Source organism: Sphaeramia orbicularis, chromosome 3 (assembly GCF_902148855.1).
Source record: "Sphaeramia orbicularis chromosome 3, fSphaOr1.1, whole genome shotgun sequence".
Classification (NCBI taxonomy): Eukaryota; Metazoa; Chordata; class Actinopteri; order Kurtiformes; family Apogonidae; genus Sphaeramia; species Sphaeramia orbicularis.
Genome location: NC_043959.1, coordinates 42,356,875 through 42,374,790, shown reverse-complemented (window position 1 = coordinate 42,374,790; position 17,916 = coordinate 42,356,875). Strand labels below are relative to the sequence as shown.

Here is a 17,916-nt window from a genome sequence, read left to right as displayed (position 1 = left end):
GTTGTCACAGGTGTTACTCATAACATTAACAATGGCTCAGATTTATTCAAGTGTCCCTGAAGAGCCACAAACTGAAACATCTAAAAACAAATGCAGCCATTGTGCTCCTTTGACTAATTGATTGCCATAAGACACACTGAAGTGGCTTTCTATAAACATAGATACTCTGTCCTTGGACATTATTGGTAAATTTACTTTAAACTAAAACACCAGGTTTTGCTGATGCACTAATTAAACACTGGACAGTTCACCTGATCTGATCATACTGATCTGAGAGCTTTATCATCTTTATTGTATTTAAATGCATTACTTTGATATTCATAGTCTCATTCAGTTGTGGATCATTTGGAAATGGATAAGGCCATGAATGTGAATTCATGGTGTCAGTGACTTTACCCTGGTCTACAAAGATGCACATGGGGAATTAACTCCAGTCATGAGGAAAACATGAGATAAATCATTTGTGCAACAGTCTTTAATTTATATTTTTATGGTTTTCCACACTTCTGAACATTTTATCTCAATATATATAAACATTCCCGCTTTTAGCTCTATGAGTGTGACAGGATATTTCTGAGTAAATTCAGTCACCTAAGGTCACTAACTTAAATAATGTAAATTAAGTTAAAGTAAATAAAAATGGGTTAAAAGCCACAAAGCTAATTTTTTTTTTTATAAGGGTATGTTTGTTTGAGTCCTATGTTTAATCTGAGATGAGATGCAGTTATCTGTGATCTGCTTATTTAGCCTTGACCTACTGACCTGTGGTTGATTGTTAGAGTCTCCAAATACCTGCAGAGTTCTTCATTTGGTTCCATTGCTGTTCTTTGTGTTGAGCTAATGGAGTAAAGACTAGCTGGATTTGTCATCCCTGCCTTTTTTCCACCGTTTCCGAACTTTAGGGGTGTAACATTAGCTCTACTGGTTTAGTTCAAATTTCACCTTTTGTTTATTGCATCACATTCTCAAAAGTTCATACGCATAAAGTTTCCTGTGTCCTTAAACAGCCTAGACGCTTCAAGAAATACATGCCCTAATTTTAGAAATTTCATGTCATGACTGGGTGTCAATTGGACTCAAGGTCCCCCTCCCCTCAGACCCATTGTCCTTTTGCTCATCATCATGAGGTGATGTGAAATAATCTGAAACTTCATCAGAATTAAGTAGCTAGGCTAACTGAGTGAACAGTGGAAATCTAAATTAAAATGAAAGGTTTTTAATTGTGCATTTAGTAAAGGTGTATGTAATCCCCTGACTTCAGCTGTAACACAAAAACAGTTTTTCCTCACCAGTCCAGAATCATGTCCCAGAGGGTGGTCCCAGCTTCCTTCCTCCATCATTAGTGACTTCCTGTCAATCAGCTGACTGACACTGCGGTGCAGAGACTGCTGGGAGTAAGCCTGACTGAGGTCCGTTTGGCTAGGAACCCGCAGGACCGACATGGGGCTGAAGCGAGAGCCACTGCCGACTATCTTGGTGTCAGACAAACCCTGAGAAATACCAGCAGGTTTATCAGTCACACAGTGGTTCAAAGACTATCCTGATGCTTTTACAAAAAACCAAAGGATGTTGAGAAAAATAACACGAAGCAAAGTAAAAGAAAGTTATTTTCGTGGCATATAAACTCATCTGTAAAACTCTGCATATACAAATTCAACATAACAAAATAACAAAATGTAAAAACCTTACCTTTACAAATCAACCACTGCTATAAATATGGGTGCTGCACTCCTCAGTATGACACATGCAACTTATTTTTATTTTCAGAAGAAGGGGTTTATTGTTATCATCAACAACAGACACACACACGCAAAGCATGCACACACAAACAGAACGAACACGGTTAAAGAAGCACCCGCACAAATGCACAATCCCATACCTCAGTATACACAGTGTAGCTTTTAAGTATAACGTTGCTGACCTCAACACAGTCTGCTACAGTGTCAAACTGCAGGGGGACAATAAAGTAAACATTTAGGGTCGATACAGTACAAAAAAAGTAAAGTGTATTCTTACTGTGGGTCGATCAGTGAGGAGCACAGAGCCGGAATAATGTTTAGAGCACAACTCAGGACAGGACCTCTGAGAGAGAGAGAAGGTGGAGGAGATGAGGAAAGTATTACAGGAAGAAAAGGATCACAGGAAAACAGATACAAGGAAAAAAGAAAGAATTAAAGATAGTAGGAGGATGAAAATGAGGAAAATTAAAATAAATGAATATGGAAGATGATAAAACAGCTGAAAAATGCGGATGGTTTTGTATGAGTGGCTTGTGAAAGTTATCAACCAGGTAAAGCATCATGATATTGAACAAGAGCCTTTTTAGAATTAGAGTTAATTTAATGCAAAAGACAAAATATGTAGCTGCACATTTTTGCATGCAAGAAATATTTAACATGTAAGCGTAACAACATAACATAAACTGACATGTTGAATAGTTTAATAATTTTCAGTGTTAAACTAGGAACTAGGAAGGAGCCAAAAAAATAAACACATATATATTGTTGCTTTATCCCCCTCTGGTGGCTCAAACATTAGGTCAAAGAGGGTCATGCACAAACGAGTAAAAAATTATGTTGAGTATTTCAAATAACATAGAACCTGTTCTCTGTCTCCTTTTCAGGTTAATAGTTTCCTGCCCTTCTTAACTGATTCTCTGTGTTTCATCCTCCCATTTAACCACCTCTCACTTTATTTTGCTCTGTTCTACTTCTCGTCTCTGTTCCTCTCACCATGTACATCTCTCCCCCTGCCTTCCTTGTCTTCTGAAGCATGACCAGTGGAGGGCGCTCTCTGGCTGATGTATTTTTCCTCAGAGCTCTGGAAAAAACAGCAAAAATATCACCAGTTTCTTTTTTTATTTCATTCCAGTTTTATCAACAAACGAAACTTGAAAAACTAATGATCTATTGTTTGTTTTAAGGTGTAAGAGTCGTACCTTTGAAGCACTAGTCCAAGCAACAGAGCTAATAAAAACAGACCCAGGAGAGTAAAAAGTAAGATGAACCAGAGCTCAGAGTAGACAGGTGTAGCTGACATGCTGACACCCTGTTTACCATTATCAGTGGGATCGACAGGATCTAAGAGGGAAACACACATTACAGAGGTAAAACTGTTTGATGCTGATCTATGAACTGTGTATTAATATTACATTTCCAGTATAAGTTGTAAGTAAACCTCCTTTTGTGTTTAAAATTTAGGAACAGATTTTGATAAAATACATATGACAATACTATTTCAAGTATTTTCCATAAATGAGGGATAAAAGGAGAGGAAATAAAAAGACACAATCCAAGAGTTTCAGATTATTACTGAATATGCAAATACTTATTTCACTTTACAATTTGACATAATCGTAGAGTGTTTGTGTGTGTTACCTTGGCCTGTGACAGGGCTGTATTTGATGACGGGAGTACTAGCACTGCCACTTTCAGTGGTACAAGTCACCTGAAGCAACAGAGCTTAAACGAACAGAGGAAAGAAAGTGAAAACAATGTTAGTAGAGTTCACTCACTCAGATTCTATCGCTTAGAACAGTTGAGAAGTCAGACTGGCTGACATTAAGATGACTGAAGAAACACCTCCTGAAACACAAGATCATGCACATCTGAACCTTCCTCATAGTCACTGTATCATTGTGTTTATCTATCCATACTGTTTGCCTTGTTAAGCACAAACCAACTTTAACCCTTTCATGCACTGTCCACTCCAGTGGACAGTTCTTCTCCAGCTGTTCTCTTGTATATTAATGGGTTTTGTTGTTTTAGTTCCATATCAGCCAACACAGTGGACGCTTATGCACCATCCCATACACTGTAATTCAGATCATTACTGTAACTTTACTGTTCTTGATAAACCTGATCTGCAGTAATATGTTTGAGTGTAAATCAATTATTTGTTAGACAAGAAGGTTTTTTTTTTTGCATATTATCTCCATGAAGTGAGTAATTACTAGCATTAGAATATGTTAAAATGTGAGAAGACACCAGATTAGCAGCATTAAAAATGTTTTTATTTCATTGTTTTCATATCACTTTCTGATATTGGATTTTAAACACGTTTCTTTACTTCAAAAATTAAATGCATGGATATTTTTGTAACTCCATAGAAAAAAAAAACTCGATCGCATTGTTTTTTTCATGGCTAAACACTGAAGAAAAAAATCTTGACTAAGGTTCTCATAATTCGTGCATGAAAGGGTTAAAAAGTGTTAAATGAATAAAGTTTCCTTATCTGCTTACTATACTAAAAATCTCATAATTAAAAAGATTATATGCATTTATTGAGAGTAACATTTGCAAAATCGATCTAATAAAGTCTTTTTGGTGTGAGTCTGCATGTTAGGATGTGAGTTATATGAAACTGATGAATGTTTGGTGAATCACAATGCAATGATGTAAAAATAAAATAATAGAAACAGACAGATACGAGTAATTGCACTTGCATTATCAATCTGCACCATTTTCATGTTTTAACAATGCAGCCAAACAATATGTTTTATTTTTTGTGTATCTTTTGGCCAGTTTAATTTAATGCCCTGTACACATGAATGGTGTGTAAAATTTCAGGTTTCTCTTGCAAAAGAGATTTCTGATCTCAGTGGGACTTCCTGGTTGAATATAGGCAAATAATAATAAAGTCCATGAAAAGTTTTATTGTACAAGTTTGTTGTTTGTGTGTGAGCTCACTTTTCTGTGAGGTGCGTCGAAAGTGGAGATAACTGTAGAAGCCAGTGTAGACCCTGAGCTGGCTCTCGGTCACACTATACTCCTTCAGATAGCCGTTAAGAGAGAAGGACTCGGACCAGTCCAACCAGATGATGGTCAGATTACTGCCTACTGAGAAAGGGGCAACATACTGGGGGGCTGGGAGGAAAGAAAGAACAATAGAAACAACAGATGTGGTCAAATTTCTGAGAATTTTATGACTGGTTTTCTGGGAAGGATGAGGGATTAGACATAGGTGTTACCTTCAGAGAGTGTGGTCACGGTCGTCCAGTTGGAGGCAGTGCTGCCCATGTTGTTGAAGCAGGCAGCTCTCAGCTCATAGGTGGAGTACGGCTGGAGACCTGCACAAAACACACAGCACACAAAGGCACATGATTAAAAGCTTCAGTGAGTCATACTGTTTTGGTGTTGCTGGGCAAAAATCCCATATTGCAGTTGATCTGTGAGGAAACAAGACTTCTGCACCTCCTGTCAACTCTATTCACAAACTGTAGAAAACCTAGAAGATTTACTGGGTCTGCTCTGTGATTTATCATTGAAGCAACATAGCAACTCATGTTAGTGTGATGTTTTGACTTAAATTTTCCATGAAACAACATCAAGTCTTTTGTCTTTATAATCAGTCTTCTTATTTGACAGAGAGGAGAGCTGCAGAGGGAAGAGGTATAATTCAATATCCTGACATTACTTTCCCTAATTTCTGCCTCTGCAACTTTCATTCATAGATATGTAGTACTGTAACGCTGTACAGTGTCATGGTAATTGTCCACATTTTTGTTATTGTACAATGACTTCATTCAGCCTTGTAGTGAGGCTATATACAGACATTATGGAGGATGTAAAAACCCATGGACTGTCCTTTAATTCACATTTACCTCTGTAGTATCTATTTAGTGAAGACACAAATCACAGAATATCTTATATCCAATGTCATATTATCATATTTATATTTATCTCCTAATTTTCCCTTTTTAAACATTTTTTTTCTGGGCATGCACTGAGTTTGTGAGTGCAATGTTTTTATTTGACATTAAGCCATTTCATTTAAGGACTAGATACCCTGCACTAAGACAAATTAAGATCTCTGTCTTCAAGAAATATTGGGAAAGTGACACAAAGTCAACTAATGTATGTCCATTTCTTTTGCAGTACATTTAAAACAAAAGCCACTGAAATAATGCCTGCAACAGTCACCTGTCACATTGAAGCTGCGCCTCTTTCCAAAGTAAGACATTTCTTCTTGTTTTTCAATACAGGTAAGGGGCACAGGCTGGGGGGGCTGTGGACAGGGTGATCTCAGATGAAGCTCACAGCTAGAAAAAAAAAAGAGTGATAGTTAAATTATGTGTAACGCATGCTTTTGTATGTATTGTAAATGAGGTTTTCAGACTTCTCTGTAATCACCTCTCGATGACTCCATTTGGCGCCAAAGGTTCATCCCACTCCAGCTGAACAGAGCGGGAGGTCAGTGTAACGGGGCGGGGAGGGGGCTGCTGGGCTGGAGGGGCAGCCAGGGTGAAGAGCTCACGCAGGGGACCCTTGGTACAGCACTGCCAAACATTTACAATAAAGTCTTAAAACTTCTCACACAGTAAAATAATAGTACAACTTAGGCAGCATTTCTGTAATTTTAACAAGTAACAGACAATTTAAAGTATAGGACATTTATTTACATATGAAAATTCTCAAACAAGTGGCAACCTTCAGATATGGAAAAGATACACATTTTCTGTACTCAAACAGAGGAACAGATACTCTGGTAGAAGTATTGACTAAACTTGTTTGCTGCAGTGAAAGTGAAAAAGTACAAGTTCTGAAATGAATTCAGAGTGTAAAAGTTAAAACTATCCCTTAAAGGAGCATTTCTACTGGCTGTTTCTGGGCAAAGGAAACTGAACCTCGTGTCTCGAATTACTGCAACGTTAAAAAAAAGTGCCACTTCTCATCTTTTCTGTCACTTTTGAGGAACTCATAATGCACACATTTTGTTTACATTTAACCCATTGCAAATGGCAGTGTTTGCTGATATTAAAATCATAAAAGGCAGTCCTGTTGTGGATTGACTTTTCTATGTGTTGTCACATCCATTCAGGTTAAAAAATAAATAATACATAATCTTCCTCAAAAATGTATGGAGTACAAAGTACAACTTGTGTTGAATGTTTGGAGTTAGACCAGACACATTTCAGAAAACTCTACTCGTCTCTATCTCCACCTTTGGTATCCCCACAGAAATCTAATTTATACACTGTTGCCTATAAAGTTGGAATAATTTTGTTTTCAGAGATATTCCTCTTTTTATTCCTATTTATACACATCAGTAATCAACTTTGAGTCCCAGTTAAACTTTATCTATCAAGACTAAATCACATTATCACAGTCGTTTCATGAGAAGAGGTAAAAAATACCTTGCAACAGTATATACTTGTATACTTCATGATGTTCTATTTATCTGTTTGAAACACAGCTGTAGATGATAATGACGTTGCTAAAAAGATAAAAGCTCTGAATGTGTGAGATCACGAGTTGAGAGTAAATCCCGTGCTTCCTTTGTTAACCCATAAAGACCCAGTGCTTCTTTTGTGACTGTTCCCAAATTAATTTTTCCATAGATTTAACCTTTCTTAATTAATTTTTCACAATTTATTATAATATTATCCTCTGTGTTTTGCATTTTTCACTGTAAATCATGTATTTAGCTATATCTAATTTCCTATATTCAATTTAAATGTTCTGGAAAACTCAGAGTAAATCCAAAGATTATATCAAAACAGAAAAAACTGAAGAAAAAGTGACTTTTTCAGTAAAATCTATCAATAATGAACATAAACCGAGTGTTTCCATCCACTGTCATTGATCCATCTCAGTGGGTTTTACTGGTGAATCAGTGTTGTAGAAGATGACGGTGTTTTCACGTTCACTACAGAGCCTCTGAACATCCAAATGGGTCATATCTGATGACCATGAAAAGATGACAAACTGCATTTTACACCAAATATTTTACATGGATTGACAGGATAAGTGGATCAACAGGTATTAAACATATTAGATCAGTAGATTATTCTGGTCACCAGTGGCTGTTTGGGTCTTTATGGGTTAACATATCATTACCTTGTAACAGGTGCAGGCCTCTACTCCTACCCAGTACTGGCTGTAAGGATGTAAACCATGGAGGGTCTGCTGTTGGGATGTTCCCTCTGAGAGCTACCGGGGGAACAGTGTGGGGTCAGGTTAGGGCAGATTTGGGTCAGGGAGGAGGAATACAGAATGTCAGTGAACCAGATCACCCCTCAATCAGTCATTATTAGTTTTGTATTCATAAGTAAACACAGTATTATGTACCAGATTGTGGCTGTCGTGGTCCAGTGAGAACACTCTGTACAGGCTGACAATCCCGTTGGGTCGGGCTGGAGGAGGAATGTCCACGACAGCTGAGGTCGCTAAAACATTTAGAAAAATGGGTGGGCCTACACCCTCAGGTGGGGCAGGTCCTGTTCTCCCTTTTACCCATGGACTGGCAGAGCGGCCAGCTGAATTCACTGCCCACACCTGTCGGTTAGATACACACAACTTTATTAGAATCATTAATATTATGAAATTACCTGCATAAACAGTATAAAACTGACGTAATACGGAAACAAGAGACGTATACGCTCAAATTCTTTGCTCAGTGATTTACCAGAACTGGTGTAGGATTGATTTAATAAACTTTTTTCTCCTCTTATTATTTAAGATGCATTTTATGAACTCTTAATGATGAAGGCCTCTCTTAATTACTCGATATCCACCAGACCAACAAAAGGATACAAGTCAATTCATTGGACCATCCATCAAAACTACCATCAGGACTGAGAGCAAAACCTTTTCACCATGCAACCCAACACTAACATATCTGCATGACAATTACTTTTCACCTTCATCAAGGAGTTATTCACACATTCACACACACGCGCACACGTGCAGACAAAGACACACACAGAGTAATCTTATTTGTGTGCTTGTGTTAGGTATAATTAGAGGGTGTACACAGCACAGGGTCAGGCAGGGTGGAGATTTGCATGTGTAAGTCATCTGTAGCCTGTCAGAAGTAGTGCAGAAGGCAGATGGATGGGTCTGAGCTTTAGTGTGGAAAGTATGTGTGTGTGTGTTGTTTGTGCCTATGATAGTGAGTTTTGTGTGTATATGTGTGTGCATGTGTGTTAAGAGTTGAATTAACCTCAATAATAGTCAATTAGGCTGTGATCAATCAGACTGATTGATCTAAGTGACAGCACAGATGGACTGAGATGGGAGAGAGGAAAGAAGAATGAAAGATCAAGAGACTGGGAATGGGGAGGAGGAGGACAGGAGCAAGGGTGGACAAGACACAAAGAGAGGAGGAGGGCCAGGAGGAACGAAAAGCTTGTTGCTGCTTAGTGATTGTGTAGCTTACATGAAGCAGCTAGTGTACAGGTAGACACACTTCAGCAGATAATTCCTGATAAATCTGACAAAATGATCTGACAATAAAATGCTGGCTACGTTAAATCAGTGTTTAGATCTCTGTGAAAGACAGACGAAATTTTCATGTAAAAAAAACAAAAAAAAAAAATCTAAAAAATATCATTAAAATAACACAAATTAGCTGAACATGGCTTATTGTTAGTCCTCTTACATCCCAACATACCAGAAGCCAAACATCTGATTTTTGTACATCTGTATATAAATAAATATGAGATACTTTTTTTGTTGATGAACCACATTATATGTAAATGAAAACTTACTGCAATTATACTGATGATGTCTTCAATATTATTTCACACTGCTACCCACAGAGGAAAATTCAACCCAATCTATTGTGTTGTATATTTGTAACTTTTGATGCCGTATCTACAATTTCTCCTCGGAGACATGCTCATGAATCTGTGTGCTGCTTTTAAAGGAGATGAGAGGAGCTGATGCGATTGGCTGTTTTTATATGTGAGGTCTATAAATGTGTACCTTTTTGTGTCCTGCTGCACTTAGTTTTATTTAGCTTTATGGCATTTCGCTGCATTGAGTATAATTTCTTGTTATCTCACCGTTTTAACCTTTTAGTCCCATAAAAGTTGCGGTAGGGATGAGTGTTGCAAATTAACCTTTATAATACAACACTATGACACTTGCATCTGGTACCTGTTTTCAGCATGTGCATATATACTGTTTCTGTGCCTACCAAATAAAGCATAGATTAATAATAAAACAATAATACACTTTTGTGCTTATAGTGAATTGATTTTTGCTTCATTGCAAAAATTTTTACTTAAATACTTACATTAATCCTCTGAAACAGGGGAAAGAATGAGATTTTCTTTAAGTGGGTTTTAACTATGACTTGTTGCTTGAGAGTTTCACTTTAATTAGATACTGTCATCACATAGAATTACAACTTTCAAAAAAATATTTCTACCCAGCAACAACCATGTTCTTCCACAGGCAGCAAAACATTTCAAGACTCAACGTGACATGAGGGTTTTGGCTTGATAAAGAAGTTTTGTGCCACATAGACAGAAAGAAAAAGTTCAGAGTTAAAGTCGGCTTAGATCACCTTGCCCTTGATCTAGTGCTAAGAGGTAAAGCTCATCTTCTCGTCCTTATATCATCTACAGACTTTTTACTGCTCTCTCTCCTCCCTTGTCCTCTCCTCTCCTATTGGGCCATGATTTGGCTTATTAGACACAAAATAAAAATATACCCCGTTAGCTGCCATGGCAGCAAATGAGCCACCATGGCAACAAACGACTTCAGGAAACTTCCAGACAGTATTCGAGCTGTTTTATTGGACAGTTGTACTGCGGACACGTTTTAAGCGCTCTGATAGGCCCTCAGAGCAACTTGGCGGGTGCATCTACTTAGGGTGATGGGGCTAAGTTGTGTGAAAGTGGGCAGTAATTAAAACCAAGCATAAAGCTGTCAATAGGAGCTTATGACCCAGTGTAATTAGCCTAATATGATTTCTCTCTCTGCACTGTGGTGTGCTAAACTGAACTGACTTATCGTCCTTGTGTACGCCTCAACCATGGTAAAGGAAGAGAGCCAAACAGGTATACAGGCAGATAGATAAAAATAAAAGCAGGTAGAAAGACAGACAAACAGGTTGCTTGGTGAATTGATGGATCAATGAGCATGTCAGTGTTTGAAACTTGAGACAAAGTACATGAAGAAAAGCCTAAAATATAACTGAGAGTACATCCCTTTGCTCCTCTGTCTCTGAAACGCACATGTTTACATGAACACACAAACAGAGTATGTCTGTGTACATGTGCTCATGGTCAACACACATACCTCTACTTTGTTCACATACCCCAGTCCCCAATTGGCAAACACTCAGGGGACATGTAGCGGTCACCATTAAAAGGTCTTTCCAATACAAGCTCTGTTACCAAGGGGGCTAACAGTTAATTCGATTGGCTGGCTGGTAATCAGGAAGTGGAGTGCTCTGAGGGCCCAGTGATTAATGGCTCTGTTGCCCGCCCGTCATCTCCCCAAGCTCCTCCCTCCCTCCCTCCTCCTGTCATAAATTAGGACCCTCGTAAATAAAGACGGCACCACAATCAGGCAAACTCAATCAATTACACAGGTTCTCTGGCCTCAGCTCGTATCTCTGACAGGCACGAATGCTAATGTTATTGTTGCTTCCAAAGGGCTAGCCTGTCAATTAGTGTACAAACGCAAAGCGCAACACCATGAATATGGACCCCACCATTTAACACCTGTCTGATTACTTGTCTTGTGTGTTGCTTTGTGTACAGTATGTCCATGTATATTGGCATGTATGGGAGACAACATCGGTTGATGATGTGTTTGCATGATTTGTGAGTGTGCATGATTTGTGTTTGTGTGTAACGAAACCTATATAAAACATTTCATTGTGAAAACAGGCTATATCTTGTGATCTGTCAGTCACATCAGACCTCATCTCTAAATGAGCTTCACAAATTACAATAAAGCATTTAATTTTAGTCACATGTCCCCTGTAGAGGACAAAAAGGAGTAAATATTTCCATCAAAGTAAAATTACAGTTTCCAGCATCAAACAGTATTAAGTTATTGTGTTGTGCCATATGCACTTTTTTCTGGTATTTGTTCAGTTTTATTATTTCTTTTTATTAAAATTTCTATATCATTAATGAAACCATATGTTGTTACATTTATTAAAAAGCCTTACAGGAACAAAGCAATTTTTAAAATTGTTCTTAATTCAAAAGAAAAAAACAAAACAACTGAACATTTCAGGGATGCAACATGAAATCGCACACAAAATCCTTTGGTATTATTTTTTTTATCTGATGTTGCTTCAATATGGTGCTACAAAAAAGAATGTGTCCTTTTGTAATCTATATAAATATGAGTTATATCAGTTGAAGATGAACTGGAATAATACATTCACACACAGAGCACTATACCTGGTATTGGTATTCAGTATATGGCTGGAGTCCTCTATCTCTGCACACAGTGGAGACATTCTTGTAAACCAGTGTTGCTGCTTCACTCCTTTGTGTTTCAGTTGCATCGTCCAGTCTGCGGTAGACCTCATAATAGAGGATGATACCATGTGGCTGAGCTGGAGGTGACCAGGTGAGCAGAAAGGTGGTCTGAAAGCTGGTCTCTGTGTCACGTTGGAGGTCTAACAGTGGCACAGTCTGTCCAGCAGGGGGAGCCTCCAGAGTGAGTATGGAAGACCAGTCACTGGAGGAGCAGCCCAGCACTGTGCAAGCCTCCACTCGCACCTCATATCTATGTGAACATACAGCCACATATTTACACACTAAGAAAAATAAAAAGTACTTATATAACACTAGAACTAAAAATGCCTGTATGCTTTCACTGTATAGATCAACTGTTCATAATGTTAGAAGATTTGCTTCCTGTTGAATACATAAATTGACAACTGCATGGCTCGTGTAATAGAACAATAAAACATGCAAGTTATGTGTTTTTAGAGAAAGATAGGAATAAAGGAGACAGAAGGAGAGCGGAGGAAAACAAAGAAAGTGATAAAGGGAAGTCGAATGAATAGAAGGTCATCTAAGAGAGTGGAAGTGATCCATACATGATAAGGCTGATGAGTTTTTATCGTCTGAATCTTATCACCACGTACACAGGCTAACACATACACACCCACATATTCCAGCACAGCATGCTGACATGCAAACACAGGAACAGATACACACAACTGGACATGCACGGAGGATGCACTCTTATACACAGACGCAAATACTGCACATACAGCCCTAGAACTATCCAATTGTACAGCATTCTTTTTCAGTTGTTCTTTATTCTTCTGGTTCTTTCTCCAATTCTCTTTGAAATACAAAGATGCATCGGTTTATTTTTTAATGTTGATTTGTGTTTTGCTTTTGGGATATGGATTTCTTTGAAAAACTGAATTTATGATGTATGTAAAATAAAGTAATAGAAAATAAGACTAAATGAGCTTTTGGTTTAATGAAAGTGCAAAACTCAATACTGCTTTCTAACATGTACGTATTTTAATACCCATACTAAAAGTGAGAGTCTGCTTTGACTAACCTGTGGTAAGGTGCCAGTCCATGCAGTGTGGTGAATCTGTCAGAGAAGGTACGTTCTTCTGGAGTGAAAACAGTGCTGGTAACACTGAGCTGAATAGGATCTCGTTTGTACACAGTATAACTAATAATGTCCCCATTTGGACGGGCTGGAATGCTCCACTCCACTTTTACCTGGAAAACAGTAAGCATAAAAACCTCTAATCAATGTACACATCAAACACATCTCAAACAGTAGTCCAATATACTGAAAGACTGATTTATGGACCTGGTCTGACTCCACAGGTGTGAGTATGGGGAGTCCAACACCTGAAGGAGCTGAAGGGTGGGTCTTCGCGGTCACTGCTGTGCTGCTAACTTCCCCTCTGCTGTTGTTGGCCTTGATAACGTAGCTATATTCCACATTTGGCAAAAGTGTAAAGTCATGGTAATGAGTCTCTGTGCCGACATAGATGACTTCACCATCTCTGCGGAGTTCATAGCTTGTGATGATTCCATTTGGGTGCTCTGGTGGTCTCCAGCTAATTTCCACTGACTCTGACCCAGTCACCTTCAACAGACAGGTCAAAGTTCACATCAAACACAGTCCATTGTAGCATTTAATCTTAAATTTCAGCTGAACTATGGAACAAAGTTTTCAGCAGTTCTTATTCTTTTTGCCCTACACATATGCAGTATAACACAGCAGTACAGTGCCTATCAAAACGTTTGGAAAAAGTCTCATAATTTTGAGAGACATATGTATGCTCCTATTTTTTATATACCAAACTAGAACATTTAACTGTTATTTAACTGTATTTTACTCCTCTAAATATATGATAAGGTAAAGTGTTTCCCCAACTCTTCACAAGTACTCTACATCGACTACATGTTGCAAATTACTAGTATAAAACAAACAAAACTGACAATACAATACTACCATGATATCTTATAATAACAATGGTACCAAGAAAATCATCTATGATAAATCAGGTCTCTGCAACTGAAGAAGAAAAAAAATGTCTCCAACAAGACAAGATACAAGAATTATGTATTTCTTTGCTGCATTATGATGCATGTTCCACAGACTGTGACTCTATGAAACTGCTTCTAACACACGTGTCATTAAGTTTCACAAATATATCACTATTAGACATCAGTGTATCACAAAAGAAAGCAGTCCAATATATTGTTGTAGCATTATTTTATCCCACCACTTAAGCCACAGATACAAGCACTTTGGTCTTTGCAATACACACTAATAAATGAACACACCTTAAGTGTTGGTGGAGGCAGGCCAGTGGGAGGAGCCTCCTCAGTCAGGGTGGAAATTGTTGCGCTGGTTGTGCATCCACCATTGGTACAAGCCAACAGGACCAGCTGATAAGAAGTGTGGGGCTTCAGATCTGTCACCACATAATGAAGGTTTGTCCCACGATAAACTTCTTCATTGTTCAGTTTCAGCTGATATTCTGTCACTTCTCCATTCTGCGTCGGTGGTTTGTTCCAGGATATGGTTATATTGTTGGGTGTGATTTTACCCACTGTGGGAACATCCACAGTGGCAGGGGGAGCCTCCAAAGTTGTGATGTTTGTATGAGGGCTAGTGATGCATCCCTCTGATGTACAGGCTATTACTGCATAGCTGTAAAGCAGAATATAACACAGTTCAAATGATTAATTATGGCAAGCACTGCAAACTTAATACGAATATCATTTGTTTGTGGTGATTATTATGAATGTTTGTGATTTAACGTTCGGTTTAATTATTTGAAGGATTATAGAATGATGTAAATGGTGTAGATGAAGACATGCAATACCTATATGTTGAAAATGGCTCAAGTTCTTCATCCCTGTAGCTGAGAACAGTTGGGTCAAAACTAAATGAGAAAGTCACATTGTTTCTCTGAATCCTGTAAGACTGAATGACTCCATTGGGTTCAAGAGGAGGACTCCAGGACACCAACACCTCACTGGGTCGACCTTGAAGATGAGTGACTATGGGCGGGGCTAGGCCACGAGGCGGGGCCTGTCTGGTTGTTACTGTTATCCAGGGGCTGCGAGTGTGGCCGGCAGAGTTGTGAGTACGTACACTAAACTCATATTCAGTCCAGGGACGCAGACCAGTTACTGTATAGGAGAAGGAGTCAGCTTGTGGAGAAGATTCTCTGAACAGGACCTGTTGAAGATAATTTACAAAGAAAAAAATATATAGTTGAAAGAGAATAAAATGTGACATGTGGCCATTCTAGCAGGGCAACTGGCAAATGGACAGATTGATCAGTAATTGGGAATCACTGCCTAATTCTACATGTATCTTGTGGGTTCACCTACTTTCCCCCTTTCACTATCCTCTTCATTACTTCTTCCCCTCCCCAGTTCTTCCAGACTTCTCCCAAGTAAAAAATACTCTCCAATTGGGCCATTGGGCTGTGAGGGAGGGCCCCAGGTGAGTGACACACGGTCTGGACCAATGAACAGTGGTCTGGGAGGAGGCTGGGAGGCAGGTGGAGCTGCTGCTGTGGTGACTTGTTGAGGAGCAGTGCGTGTGCATCCAGCTGAGGTGCAAGCTTCGAGAGCCAAAGTATACGTGGTCCATGGTTCCAAACGCCTAAACAGGAAGCTGCGTGACAGTCCGCTGAATTCTAAGTTCCCCTCACTGTACACGTTGTACATCTGGGAGGAAGAAAATGGAAAACGTACAGGAGAAAGAGATATAAAAAAAGGGGAAAAATTAGGTATTGTAGATTATTTTAGGGGTCAGCAATGGGTGTAGACGAAAGGAAAGAATACACTGAAGACTGAGACAAAAATATTCTCTGTATTGTAAATTTTACTGTGCTTTCCATTGGTCTATGTTAGTTACCTTGTAATGTTTTTTTTTTGCTTGTATGTGGTGTTATACCAACAAGATTAAATGAATAAAATGAATTTGTTTCTTATTTAGTCTTCTGGTTGGAATTCTGATGAGTAATTCAGTATTTTCAGATACATTTTTACATTATTTTAACATCAAATAAGATTAAAGAACTACAGGAGGTCCCATATAGTCTAAAGAAATTGTATTCGTACCATATGAAACACTCAAATTGAGGGAAGAACAAAAATGATGCTGGTTTTACTTGCATCTTAATTTCAGTTTAGCTTGTGTCGCATGGTACACTGTAGTTTTCATTTAATTGTTATATTTATGAAAACTGTAGATAAATAATGATAGAAATTTACATGAACTTTTCACTATAATATAAAAAATATCTATATAATTTTTTGTTGACTGTAATAACATTGCATCTATTATGTTGTGTATTACATGCTTTGTGTTTTCTTTTACCGTGATGAGTCCATTTGGAGACCGTGGTTCATCCCAACTAAGCAGCAAAGCCCTGCCTTGCTCTCTCTGCTCAACTGTGAAGTTAGCCAGATCTGCTGGAGAAGCCTCACGGGTCCTAGTGCCTACCCACGAACTGAAAACACTGCCTGAAAAGATAAAAAGGTTCAACAGTTGGATGCTCACATTAGGTATAGCACAGCTATTATTTGTGCTACGGATTATATCCAACCTACCTGCTCCATTCACAGCCTCCACCTGTAGACTATACTCCGCGTATGGCTCAAGACCAAAAATTGTTGCTTCGGAGACAGAACCCTAAGAGACAGAAAGACACCAACAAAGTAATACAGAAAGACAGAATAAGAAGTAAGAGCGCAGAGTCAAAACAAAATTAAAAATGGAGACATACGATAAGGTAAGGGAGAGTGCAGGGGGAGGAGCAGAGGAAATGGAGTAAACAAAAAATGGTGACTGGGCAAGAGTTAAAAGAAAGGGAAAAGAGGAGAGAGGGAGTGGGAAACACGAAAGCATGGCAGAGCAAGAGAAGAAAGCGAGAGGAAATTAGTTACACAAACAAATCCTGCGTGAATAAGTGCAATATTTATTAAAATGGGGAATGAAAAGAGCACTGATACAATGGCAAGCTAAGATGACATGACATGGGATTTGTGATATCAGCGTTTCAACATACAGGCTCTGTCATGGTAAAGTAAGTAGACACCAGAGAAGTGGCAGAGACAGAGACAGAGAGAGACTGGCAGGCAGACAGCTGTCCCTTATGGGTGAATTCAAAGCTCGCAGATTGAGTGTTTATGTCACACATGCACCCTTTCATATCACAAACACACACACACACACACACACACACACACACACAAACACACAGACACAGGCACAGTGTGTCTGCCAGTAGCTTTAGGCAGTGGGACCCAGCCCAACAGCCTGGCAAACACAGGGACAGTGTGTATGTGTGTGTGATACAGTGGGAACACCATTTACTAATTGATAAGAGAGACACTGTTGTTTCAAAAGGCCCTGGCGTGCGATGACATGGTAGTCAGGGAGCACCGAGCTCCAGGATGTAACAGCCTGTTTGTTTGTTTACGCCTGTGAGCTTTAGAGCAACTATGAGTGCGATGTTCCTCTGTGCGTTTGTGCATTTAAGTGAATGTAGAACATAGACGGCTGTGTTTTTTCATGTGTTGAGTCTGCAGTTTTTTGAAATTGTCTGTTTAAGACTTTATAGTGTCACATAAGCAGGCATATGTAAAGAGATTAACTGGTAACTCACTCAATGCAGCGGCAAGAGGATCAAAAAGGCTCCAATTCAGAC

General features: G+C 38.7%; 1 protein-coding gene across 1 annotated transcript in view; it reads right to left on the bottom strand.

Moving 5' to 3' along the window:
- ush2a (Usher syndrome 2A (autosomal recessive, mild)) overlaps window positions 1-17,916 on the bottom strand; it is a 229,409-nt gene that overhangs the window by 1,281 nt on the left and 210,212 nt on the right. The window contains 19 exon segments of the mRNA XM_030161277.1: window positions 1,290-1,490; window positions 2,017-2,082; window positions 2,691-2,820; window positions 2,939-3,080; window positions 3,378-3,461; window positions 4,689-4,865; window positions 4,970-5,068; window positions 5,922-6,040; window positions 6,132-6,277; window positions 7,839-7,931; window positions 8,070-8,276; window positions 12,152-12,482; window positions 13,278-13,447; window positions 13,542-13,823; window positions 14,528-14,897; window positions 15,073-15,431; window positions 15,587-15,928; window positions 16,584-16,729; window positions 16,817-16,898. Of these exon segments, the coding sequence (XP_030017137.1) occupies window positions 1,290-1,490; window positions 2,017-2,082; window positions 2,691-2,820; window positions 2,939-3,080; window positions 3,378-3,461; window positions 4,689-4,865; window positions 4,970-5,068; window positions 5,922-6,040; window positions 6,132-6,277; window positions 7,839-7,931; window positions 8,070-8,276; window positions 12,152-12,482; window positions 13,278-13,447; window positions 13,542-13,823; window positions 14,528-14,897; window positions 15,073-15,431; window positions 15,587-15,928; window positions 16,584-16,729; window positions 16,817-16,898 (3,546 nt within the window).